The 12,125-nt window shown below is 34.3% G+C and overlaps 1 protein-coding gene across 6 annotated transcripts in view; it reads left to right on the top strand.

Annotated features, from left to right (window-relative positions):
* The window catches only part of TTN (titin), a 239,926-nt gene that overhangs the window by 97,204 nt on the left and 130,597 nt on the right, over positions 1 to 12,125 (top strand). For all 6 annotated transcript variants that reach the window (XM_085552613.1, XM_085552615.1, XM_085552612.1 and 3 more), the window contains 19 exons: positions 662 to 739; positions 1,598 to 1,672; positions 1,892 to 1,966; positions 2,233 to 2,316; positions 2,568 to 2,624; positions 2,920 to 2,997; positions 3,218 to 3,295; positions 4,220 to 4,303; positions 4,583 to 4,663; positions 6,466 to 6,549; positions 6,745 to 7,074; positions 8,933 to 9,010; positions 9,204 to 9,281; positions 9,493 to 9,576; positions 9,770 to 9,853; positions 10,388 to 10,468; positions 10,725 to 10,820; positions 11,035 to 11,118; positions 11,961 to 12,062. In XM_085552613.1, the coding sequence (XP_085408739.1) occupies positions 662 to 739; positions 1,598 to 1,672; positions 1,892 to 1,966; positions 2,233 to 2,316; positions 2,568 to 2,624; positions 2,920 to 2,997; positions 3,218 to 3,295; positions 4,220 to 4,303; positions 4,583 to 4,663; positions 6,466 to 6,549; positions 6,745 to 7,074; positions 8,933 to 9,010; positions 9,204 to 9,281; positions 9,493 to 9,576; positions 9,770 to 9,853; positions 10,388 to 10,468; positions 10,725 to 10,820; positions 11,035 to 11,118; positions 11,961 to 12,062 (1,791 nt within the window). The remainder of the gene's footprint in view (positions 1 to 661; positions 740 to 1,597; positions 1,673 to 1,891; positions 1,967 to 2,232; positions 2,317 to 2,567; positions 2,625 to 2,919; positions 2,998 to 3,217; positions 3,296 to 4,219; positions 4,304 to 4,582; positions 4,664 to 6,465; positions 6,550 to 6,744; positions 7,075 to 8,932; positions 9,011 to 9,203; positions 9,282 to 9,492; positions 9,577 to 9,769; positions 9,854 to 10,387; positions 10,469 to 10,724; positions 10,821 to 11,034; positions 11,119 to 11,960; positions 12,063 to 12,125) is intronic.

The raw sequence follows: 12,125 nt of genomic DNA, 5'->3' as shown, positions 1-12,125 counted from the left end.
TCCCATTAAGTGTATGGGAATACTACAACTAATCTTAGCATCAGACTTTCATGAGATGTAAAGATGTATAGTGTTGAGGTTAGATACCAGTGCCTGGGACCACAGCTATCCATTTCTTCTACCCCCTACTTTGCTCTCTGCAGCCTTGCAGATAGCAGTACTATTTTCTCCACATGAACTCATATACTCATTTATGCAGATATACTGTTAATTTTTCTCCCCTGCTAATCAGTCTTTTACTCCTCAAGAAACTGATGTTTTCCCTAATTCAGTCATATTTGTAGAGATATATGACAAGCCTTCCTTTCAATTAATGACCTACCCTTATCTTGTATCCTTCTTACTTTTGTGTAGATGGATCAAGTAACAACATCTAGTTCATTCCCCACATCAGCTGTTGTGAGGGGGAGGTCTGGGGAGTTGAGGCATTCTGATGGCCTGACATTTGACCTGTGAAAAATATTTGAGAGAGACAGCAGTACGCAATATGGTACATGTGTCACTTAGTGTAGATCATTAATGGTGTGCACAGCACTTCCTATACATTATGCATGTTGTTATACAGAACTTTTAAAAGTTGATCTTCATCTTGTTCATCATTCATCTGTTGAATGATTCATCCGTCCACCAGAAATAATAAAATTAAAAATTTTCTTTAAAGAACCAATAGTTGAAGAATGGTCTGAAGAAGAAATGGAGGAAGTATCTGTTTCCATTCACAGAGAAGAGGTTTCTGAAGGTATGATCACAATTCAAGAATACTAGAAAACAGCAAAAGGGAAGTTTTGTTTTTGTATCAAAAATAGCATTTTTTATAAACTCTATTTAAAAGGAAATTTTACTACTGCACAAATACACCTTAAATTTCATATCTTATCCACTGTAATAGTGTTTTCAATTTGTCTTGCTTTTGAAAAGTGAAATTACTCTTGCCTTAATACAGTGAAAATGAGGTGTCCCTTTTATGTTTTATTTTTATTTTTTACAATTACTCTCCATTGAAATTACTCTTTCGCTTTGTTTCCTGGATTAAGTAAAGACCTTTCAGGCTCTCATGATGTATTCCAGTTTCTTATACAATTTCACAGGAAACTGACAAAATTGTTTCCAGCTATGAGTTTATTGGTGCTAGCCTAATTCTGTAAGGAACAGTAACATACACCGATTGTCTCAATTTTCCCCACAAGCAACACCATGGGAAGTATTTACAAAGGATAACTTTATCCAATTAATTATTATTATTATTTATTTATTTATTTAAAGTATCTGGGAAGCCTTCTTGAAGTAGACAATTCTTAATAGTAGTGAAGTATCAGACACAGGAATAGAAAGTTCTGATCTGTCACTTCATATGCCAGATTTTCAAGTTCACAGAAATACAAGCTAAGACTCTTAAGTTGCTTGGACTTGTTCCACTGGCTTCAGAGGGAGAAGGAGGGTAAAAATCTGGATTTTAAAAGACACTAGGGGTGTCTTTTAGTAATGCACACTGCTTACTCTTGTCTTACAAATATTTTGTTATATATCAGTGCCACATAAGGACAGTAATAGATGTCAAATACTTATATTCGGGTATTTTTATTTTACTATTTTTAAGTGACTGAAGAAGAGTCTTACTACATAGAGGAGAAGGTAACTGTGCCTAAAAGAAAGGAAGCCCCACCTGCTAAAGGTATACATTCTTTTCATTAAAAACAAAACAAAACATAAAAACAAAAACAAAACCAAAAAACATTGTTTGTTTCTGTCTGTGTTTCTTCTTTCATTATTCTTAGTGTATGTTGACACTATGTGTTTCTGTACATTTCTGAGTTTTTACATTGAGGAAATGTGTGTATGCAAAAGCAATACTATTTGTCTTTGTAAAACTGTGTGTTATAATCTCTTAAAGTGCCTGAGAAGCCTAGAAAAGTTGCCCCTGAACCAGAAATTCCAGCTGCTCCAAAGGAAGCTCCAGCAGCTAAAGGTATAAAACAGTTCCTCATTTTTATGATGATTTTTATGATACGTGCCTCTTAAGGAGGATAATATCATACTGTCTTTTTGTGTTGTCCTTGGTAGTGTCTGCTTTCAATGATGAATGATTGTCTCAAATTCCATCTTTTACTATGAAAAATAAGTTCATAAATTGCTATTATTTTTTTAAAAAAAGACAAAAAGTAATGTAGTTTATAATTAGAAACATTACAGCTTATTCTTTCTCATCTTCCCACCTTATTCATACTTCTGAAGTGCCTGAAGTTCATAAAAAAGCAGCTCCAAAAGAGAAAGTAACTGTCCCTGTTCCTAAGAAAGTGGAGGCTCCACCATCAAGAGGTATATCTATGGTTTGGTCCACTTGTTAAAAAACTAAAAAAAAATTCTTTTATTCTTGCATTCCTTCTTCAACATGCATGCATGTTGACAAATCTCACATATCAAATTTCTTCAATGTTAAGCATGTACTTATGACTGTTTGTCTACAATATGGAGTATGGACTGTGTCTTGCTGAGAGTATTTATATGTTTATGTTATGCCTGTTGCTGAGATCAATCCCACTTTGTAAAGTTGCACAATCTTTTTTAAGAACGTCCAGAAATGCCCACTGTTGAGATTGCTGTTGAAGAACCACCAGCAACCAAAGGTAAACAAAGAGAGAATAACATCATAAAACATTTTTTGTTTGTCTTGAATTATTTGTGTTCAGGTGTTTTATATAAAGAAGTTCTTATTTCTTAATATCTGTAATCTCTGTCTGCATCTTCCCTTTCTTCTGTTTGCACTGTTTTCTCTATGGGTCTAAAGTACACACTTGTGTGATGTCTCAGTTTTGTTGTTGAAGTTTCTGAAGCATTTTCTTTTACATAAAATCAGATGAAGTATGAAAAATTCCATGTGTCTTCACATCAAATATTACAACTATTCTTATTCTTTCAAAGTGACTCAAGTGCACAGAAAAATTATCACAGAAGAAAAAGTTGCAGTTGCTAAAAAAGATGAGGCTCCACCCAAAAGAGGTATATTATTTTTAAGAGCTACATAAGAAAGCATTTTTATCTGAATTACCTGATTTATATTTATAACATATAATTGTATAACAAAAGCTGTTTTATTGTTTGCTGTCATTTCCGTATTTGAGTTAAAGAATTGTCAGGTCTCTGCTTTTTTGTTTTGTCATCTGATGTCTGTGATTAATTCAAAATCTTTTAAAACAAACAAAAATTTTAAAAATGCCAGCAGTGCCCAAGAAGACTGTGCCAGAAGAGAAAGTTCCTGTTCCGGTTTCACGGAAAGTGGCCGCTCCACCAGCTAAAGGTATCTAAGTTCTTTTCACAGTAGAGAAGGCTTCTAAATGCCAGATATATGCATGCATTATACTCATCATCTGCCTGGCTAATATTCCATTCTCTAGCATCTTGGTTATAAATGCAAAGGAACTTTGTCTTCTCCCTTGCAAAAAGAGTGGTAGGTGATGGAGAACAGTCACAAGCCATGCATTTTCTAAGCTGCTAGTTTCTAAGCTGCTAGTTCACTGATTACACTGGCTACTTAAAAGCTCTGTAGAGCTAAATGAAGTGATTTACTCAGTGAATAAATGTTTATAATACCAATAATATTATTAAAATATTAAAATGTTTATAATATCAATGTTTTAGAACATTGTTAGTATTTAGATTGGCAGATTTCAGACTTAGAAATGTGTTCTGCTTCTCTGATCTTGTTTTGAAATGTAATTTTGTTATGTATGCTCAGTGTCATATTTGTGATTAAATTGTTTCTGAAGGACCTAGAGAGATCTTTCATCTCCATCTTAGCATCTTCATGTTGTGTGATTACACAACTGGCTTTTTGATGTCTTTTACACTGTGTGTAAGTCTAATATTTTCTGTATTATTTTAGTAGCTTATATTTCTACTGTTACTAAAATTGTCAGGTGTTTCAAAGCATATAATCCTAGGGAATTTATTCTTGGAACACCTCCAAACCAATATTCTCGCAAATACTTAGTGCCTCTCTAGCAATCATGCATTGAAAATTCAGCTGGTCAATTTCTCTGTGAACTTAAGTGTCTTTATATTTGTCATTCATGTTTTTGTTGTATTTTCTGTGAGTATTGTTGATGTGTAGATCTGTTCTATTTCCTTGTAATTGTTTGTCCATTTTTCTTTTATATGGGCTTTGTATGGAAATAGATTATTCTTTTAGAATGTAGTATTCTTACAACTACTGTCTTTAAAGTGCCAGAAGAGCCAAAGAAAATGATCCAAGAAGAAAGAGTAGCCGTTGCTGTTCCAAAAAGAAAGGTGTCACCACCGCTAGAAGGTACTCCTGCCTGTGGATTAATCTATGAACAGACTTCCCTAAAGCAATACCATGAGAGCTTAAAACCTAACATTCTGGCACCCTTTTTTAATAGATCTAATGCTCCAACAGCATCCCCCAAGGGAACCTTAAAAGAATCTTTGTAAAACACCCCAATTACTCTAGGTGTGAGAGGTGTCTGGAAATAATGATCAGTTTTCTAAGGAACACTTAATGGGATATGTATTTGTACATGATATTGCACCAGAAAAGATACTAAATTAGACTCTGTCTTTAAAGTACCAACAGAAGAAGAACACTGGGCTATGTCAAAGGAAGTGTCTGTTTCTCTTCACACAGAGGAGGAGATTTCATACACAGGTATGAACAAAGTGAATCTTTGTCCAAATTTACATTTGATAGCCAATTACAAAAAAGAGAGAAAGAAACACCAAAATGTAATCTATTGTTCTGTGAATACCATCAATGATTAGTTTACCTCGAAGATGAAGCTTGTAGAATACCAAAGGAATCCCAGAACAGTATTTCAGTCTCAAAAAAGGCTTAAATCTCTCCTTCTGGCTTATTGCTTTTATAGTGAAAGCTCAACTATTTCACTAGCCCCTCCTTTGAAAATCCTGCCATCCCTTGGACCTTTGATAGGAAACAAGGCAGTATTTTCATTAATTTATATTAACATGCATTCCTTTTCTGAAAAGTAACTGTCCCTTCTTCTGTGACAATAATCTCTCACCCAAATCTGAAAGCATTAGCGTTTATTTCGACTCTGTTTCTTAGCTTGCTTAGAGATGGTATTATTATGCTTTGGCTTAGCATAATCTCATGTGTTGGACCTGCCAGGTCTATGGCTCTTAAAGAAAGAAGTGCCCACTGTTACTTAGGGAAGTGATCTATTGATTTGTGGAAAATGATTCACAAGCTGGCTCACACTTGCTATTTTTGCTCATATTGCTGTTGAGAAAAAATATCCATCACCATGAATATGACACTATGAATTGAAAAAAATAATATAACCACATAAATGTGAAGTTTAAGTAATTTATTTTGTCTTCTGGAGAATGGTTTGAGGACAGGCTGATCACAAGTATTGTGAGGAAAATAGAAGAGGACTGTCGCTGTAGTATACCAACTGTTTTTGGAAAATAAGGGTCAGTATAATAGGATTTCAAACTTACCTGTCCTCCCATGGCATGGCAAATAGAAGTGCTGTTGCTGAGACAAAAGAATCCACAGAAACCTGCTTTTCCAGACATGAGTATTTATGTACAATGCAGTTTTTGTAATCAAATCAAGCAAAATTACCAGTTCCAGACAGTTTTACTTCAAGATTTCAAATGTAGATGTAGTTGGCCTTTACAATTAAAGATCAAGAACTCTGCCAGAAGACTTTTAAAAAACCTTGCTAGTATTCACGACATCCCATTCCCTCTGCATCTACAATCATTGTAGCTTGACATGAAAAAAATGTGATAATTCTTAAATTTGTCATAGGCAGAATGGATTCCATCACTAAAGATCAAAAAGATCTCAGATCTGACAGAAAAAAAGGTAGAAGTTATTCTCAAATTTAGCAAGCCTTGCTGTCTCCCAGGTGTTACAGTACTATGGTAATTATCCATGCAACTTCCCTTGATATAGATTACCTAGTTCCAAGAGGCCTGCTTCAGAAAACCAAACCTCTACACTGTTGCTGGAAAAGAATATGCTTTTTAAATGTAGTATACAATCTTTCCTGAATAAATTTTAAAATCGGAACCTATTCATACCTTAATCTTTTGGAACTTTTTCTGCTGTTATAAAGAGTGTTTGCTTGCTGTGACTGAAGAAACCAGGTATTGTGTAAAACAAATGACAGAAGAGGAATGTCTTCTTCACTGAACAATGAAATCTTTCAGACCAGAAATCTTATCCATTCTTATCCACTCATACAACCTTTTTCTACATTCTCCCCTATCTTCAAAGTTCTCTTTGCAGATCATTTGTTAACAGTAATTGAGACTTTGTTATGATACTGATGTCATACAAAGTGTCAGTACATTCAGTTGTCTGTTATGTATTAACCATGTATTTGTATGATTTTTTTTTTTGTCTTGACAAGAATATTTTTCTTCTAAATACCACTTCTAAACATTCTTAAATATACATATACTGTATCTTTTAAGTGCCTGATGTACCAGAAAGGGCTATCATTGAAGAAAGAGTACCCATTTCTCCTCCTAAAAAAATGCCAAGACCACCAGCCAAAGGTATACTGGATAAAGTGTTGAAATACAATATGTTTTCTGTGTCATGTGTGTTCCATGTATAGTAAGTACCAATCTGTTTTCTGAGAATTGTTTGTCCTTTAGTATAATTCTCACTTGACATTGCATTGTGATCCTTAGTATTATTAATATGTATGTGCTAAATTTTAAAGTTCTTTTAATTGATATCTTTTTAAGTGCCTGAAGTACGCAAGATGGTTGTCAAAAAAGAAAAAGTGTATATTGAAGTTCCTCAGGATGAGGAGGAAGAAGAGGTTCCACAATATGAAGAAGTAACCAGATATGAGAAGGAAGTAATCCACTATGAGGAGAAAGTCCAACATTATGAAGAAGTTAGTCACTATGAGGAAGAAGCTCCTCAGTATGAGGAAGTTCCTCAATATGAAGAGGAAGAAGTCACCCATTATGAAGAAGAAGCTGCTTATTATGAAGAGGAAGTTCCTCAGTATGAGGAGGAGGAGGCGGAAATTCCCCAGTATGAAGAGGAGGCTCCGCCACCAATTAGAGGTATACTTCAGTTATAGGAATGTGTGAGAATGAGAAGTATCTTCTGTTAATGTATCCTAGTTTTGTCTTAGTGTGTTCCAATGTGCTTTACATCTTATTCTTTTCTGAGGCTTTTAATGATTAGTATACAGAGTAGAAAATGTGCTATATGCCTACACTTCGCTACTTCTACAAATTTAAATGTTCCACGAAATAAATGTTCTTTCCTCTTTCACATGAAGTCTGTAAAACCAACTAAGACAATTTAATTGGACTTCATTTTGTCCTTGTCAAATTCTACTTTCAGCATGTGCTTGAAAGGTTTAGAATTGCTCATGAGAACTGTAACAAAAAATATATACTTTTGTCTGGAAAATCTGCAGGGTATTTGAAAATAAGTGATTTAAGAATGCAAGCCTCTGTGACTTCCTCTCAAAATTCTGTAGTTGTTGTTAGCGTATTTATCTATGGAAACCAAAGACATTAAAGTTCTTTTATATTGACATATTTTAATTCCCTGAATTTTTAGATATTTCCCTCAGGAATGATGTTTATGCTGATGGTGTAAAATTTCAATGCTGTTAGAACAGAGTAAACCTTTTGTTCACTATTTAGAGAGGAAAACTAGATGATGCTAAGATCTTGGTAATAAAATCTTCCTACCACTTACAATAAAGACATGGACTATGTCCAGTTTTCCAATATGACGTAGTTGTCCAAAAGTACATAAACCATATTTTCCAGATCTCAATCAAAATCAATCCATAGAGTTTCTTCCCATAAGGAAGAAACTTGATTTTTTCGACTAACTAATGAATGTAAAAATTATGTTTAATGTTGTTTTCTCTATAATTTTATTAAATTGGTTAGAACATTTTTTTCCACTAAAGAAAAGGTCATTCTGCATACAGAAAAAGTGAGGATTCTTCTAAGCTGGAAAATTAGGGTTGGCTAAAATTTCTCATGACTATTTCCAGCAGTTAAGTTAAACCTGTATGTGCTGCAGTCTTTCTTCAAATGCTCAGAGCAAGTGATTATTCTCCTCCCAAGCTCATAAAACTTACATTAATACTTCTGGATTTTGGAGTAAAATAACTATTAATACACATTTTAGTTGAAAGTGCAGTTAAATGGAAAAAATGTGCTTATTTCAGCAGAGTCAGGATTTAATCTGATGTCATTAACCAACAAGTTATAGTATAAACTGCTGGGTGCTTGTTACTTGTCCACAGTTCTTTGTTGGACATAAATCAATTGGTAAACTGTGTCTGCTTGCTTTTAGTATGTAGGTAGCACATGGAAAACTTTTAAGAATAAAATGTAATCAGCAATATATATTCAATATGTATGCAAGTCATATGTACTCAACATGATCAAGTGTAGCCTGTTGAATGTCTTAGAAGTGTTAGGATCATAGCTCTAGTAGAAAGTCAGGAAAATAGTGAAACCCTAAAGTATTAATTACAGCACATAAAGCAGGTGCTTATTATAAAGTGTATTTTCAACTACCGCTAGCATTTTCATTTGCTCCAAAAAAATTGAGGAAAAGACTGAATTTGTGTTTTAGTTAGTTTCCCCACCATGGTGCTTCTTAGTCTTCTAATTGGTTCTAAAAAGTCACATCCTGTCTTACTCTTTGGATCAGCAAATAAATCCTTGAATTAAAAAATTATTTTCTTGGTGCCATCAGTGACTGATCAGGCAGGACAGGCTTATCAGCAGTGAATATAATGTGTTTACTGTTTTACTCTGTCTTTGTGCTCAAATCATCTTAAATCATAGCTGTTTGTTTTGGGTATGTCTTAGAGATTTATTTGTGCTAGGAGTACTTGCTTGCTTTCTTGTTCACATTGCTAAGACATTAATGGTATCTTTCAAGTGCCTGAGGTGCCCAAGAAGGCTGTTCCAGAGGAAAAAATACCTGTGCTGAAGAGAAAGGAAGTTCCTCCAGCAAAAGGTATATCATCACTTGATGGTAGCAGGCATTCTCTGAATATATAACTTACACTGTATTTCAGATGTTTCACTTGAGCATTACTTTTCTTTTGGGAGGGCGCTCTGTGTTTGATGTGTTTGTGCTGCTGTGTTCTGCTCTTCTCTGTTTTGAATAGCTTGTGGGTTATGTTTTAACCAAAATAATGTTTTTGAAGTGCCTGAGGTGCCAAAGAAACCTGAACCTGAAAAGAAAGTCCAAGTGCCAAAGAAGAAGGGAGCTCCGCCAGCTAAAGGTATAGCAACTTGTAATTATATGTAATAAGAAAGGACTTCTAGATTTCATTTATCTTCTCACTTGCATTAGGCGAGATGATAGCAAAAGGATTATCAGTCTTAAGAACTGTCGTTCTGTGTGTTGTGTTAAAATGTTTAGTGTTACTGGCTTATATGTCATGGTGTTTCAGCTGCTTAGTCCAACCTCATTTAACAATAATATCTTTAAAGTTCCTGAAGTGTCAAAGAAACCTGTGCAGGAGGAGAAGGTTCCAATTCTTGTAAAGAAAAAGAAGGATCTTCCAACAGCTAAAGGTATATCAGCTCTTAACCAAATGCTTTTAAAAAGCAAAGTTTTTGTTCATGTGTGCTCCTTAATGTAATGTAGTGTGAAAAGTGTACTCTTGTCAGTTTGTTTTGTCATTCAAATAGATTGATTCATGTTTTATTGATTCTTTGCATGGTGGTTCAAAAATGAAATTCTTTAATTGCAATTATATCTTTAAAGTTCCTGAAGTACCAAAGAAACCTGTGCCAGAAGAGGTACTTGTCCCAGTACCTAAAAAAGTGGAAGAACCTCCATCAGCCAAAGGTACACCAGTTTCTGATTCAAGGAATCCTAGTTTTGTTTCTCCAGTCTTACAAGATAGCAATTAACAAACCCACTCCTCCTCTTAGTGTGTTTGATACTGAACCGTTCACCTACCTATATGTGATCAGAACACTGTATTGTGACTGTGTTATGTACATTTATGTTAAACATGGATGATATATTTACTCTACACCTTTAAAATGTCCATGTTTGTGTCCTGGTTTTTGTTTTTTTTTCCTGCTACTTAGAAATTTGTAATTTAAAAAATACTTACTGTTTCAAAGCAGCTGCTCAAAAGATAAAAAATGTACCTAAACACCCAGACATCCCCCAGCCTTGCCACATCAACAATAGTAGTTGTTTGCAAGTTTATATCTGTGGAAAAATCTGTAGTTAAATTGTTATTTTAAAATCAGTTATCTCTCATGCACAATTAAATTTACCATGTTTGTGTAATTATCTTAATGTCAGTTACACAGCTGTTGCTTTATGTTTCACTGAAAATTAATTTCTTAAACAACACTGTCTTTAAAGTGCCTGAAGTGCCCAAGAAAGTTGCAGAAAAGAAAGTACCTGTCCCTGTACATAAAAAGCCAGAGCCTTCACCAGCCAAAGGTATCTCTTCTCATCAGTGAACCTGTGCAAAATGCTTCTTGTTGCTTCTGTTTGTTGTTATTAGCATATAGCTTTAGTACTTTAGCAGATTGTTAAAAATGTACTTGTTAATTTGCACACTTCAGCTTCTGTATGTTGTCTCTCTGCTTCTGATGTTGTCTGTGTACTTGCTAATTTGCACTCTTAAGCTTCTTTGTGAGTTGTCTTTCTGCTTCCAATATTGTAAATTTCTTACAATTAAATACTACCTCTGAAGTGCCAGAAATACCAAGACATCCTCCTGAAGAGGCACCTACTTTTGTTCCTGAGGAAGAGGAAGAAGAGGAAGCTATTCCAGAGATACCAGTAAAAGGTACAGCATTCCTTCCTGAAAATTACTTGAAAGCTCTTTTCAGTTCATCAAAGTTTCTTCATCTCTAATGATTGTATTAAGTTGGATGTAAATCTCAATTATCCTTTTGAAGGGAGTTTTCTTCATCTGATGGTTGTTTGTGACCTTGCTCTGTGTTTTTTGTGATGTTCTAAATGTAATAAAAAAAATTCTTATCAAAACAATATCTTTTAAGTGCCAGAGGTGCCCAAGAGAGCTGTACCAGAAGAAAAAGTGCATGTTGCAGTTCCTAAAGTAAAGAAAATTCCTCCAGCTAAAGGTATATCATTTTGCAGTGTGTGCAGATAATTATCTTTCCTTATATTTTCATACTTCAGTGGAATCAGTTTATAGTCATGTGAAACCACATCCCTAGTTCTAGCACACTGCTGCTCAACTGTAAATGGAGATCAATGTTAGATCTCAGGCAGGACTTCCGTGGGCTGAGAAATCTGGTCTTGAATGATTTGCTTGTTTTCAATTTTAAGTGTTTGCCATGAATTAAAGAATTCATTGTGATACTGTTAGTGAGAACTCATTTTCGTGAGGCACAATGTTTCAAGAAATTACACGTAATAATGTCCTGTGGGACTTCATCTCAAAATTCTTCAGTTCTGGCAATTCTGGTCATTCTGGCAAACATCTTGAAAGCATACTAACTAAACTTAGACACACAGAAAAAGTCAAAACAAAATTGGCTCTATAAATAACCAGAAGTGGACTCTAAGTGCAAAATTTGATATAGAAGCAGATTACTCAGAAGCCACTTCTTCAGTGCTGAGCAAAGTTTACCAAAGCAGCTGAGTTTTTAGAAAAAAAAAAAACAAAAACAACTGAAAACAATGTTTGGATATATACAAGAAACTAAAAAGTCTACAACGACTCATTTGCAGCTTACATTGGTGTTACAGTTAGTAATTATTGTGTATAAGAATTGGGCAAAAGAGTAGATCCTCACATATTCCTTATAACCAAATTGCTTTTTTTAGAGAAAGAATGAAAAATAATGAATTGAGTTTTCCTTGTGTTTCTTACTGTTGCTATTTTAAAGTTGGTGTCTTTTTGTTCTGTGTTGTGAACTTTTCTTTGAGATGATGCAAAAGTTCTTAATGTCTTTTAAAGTGCCTGAGGCACCAAAGAAAGTTGTGCCTGAAGAAAAGATTCCCATTTTTATTCCTGAGAAAGAAGAGGAAATTATTCCAGAAAAAATCATACCAGCAAAAGGTACAACACTGCTTGCAAGTTATCCATGAGATCTTTTGACTTCATTAAAACACTTCATTTCTT

The sequence above is a fragment of the Coturnix japonica genome, chromosome 7 (genome assembly GCF_054131305.1).
Source record: "Coturnix japonica strain WE chromosome 7, WE-NBRP24, whole genome shotgun sequence".
NCBI lineage: Eukaryota > Metazoa > Chordata > Aves > Galliformes > Phasianidae > Coturnix > Coturnix japonica.
The sequence above is the reverse complement of the archived record's forward strand: the minus strand, read 5'-3'. Positions and strand labels throughout refer to the sequence as shown.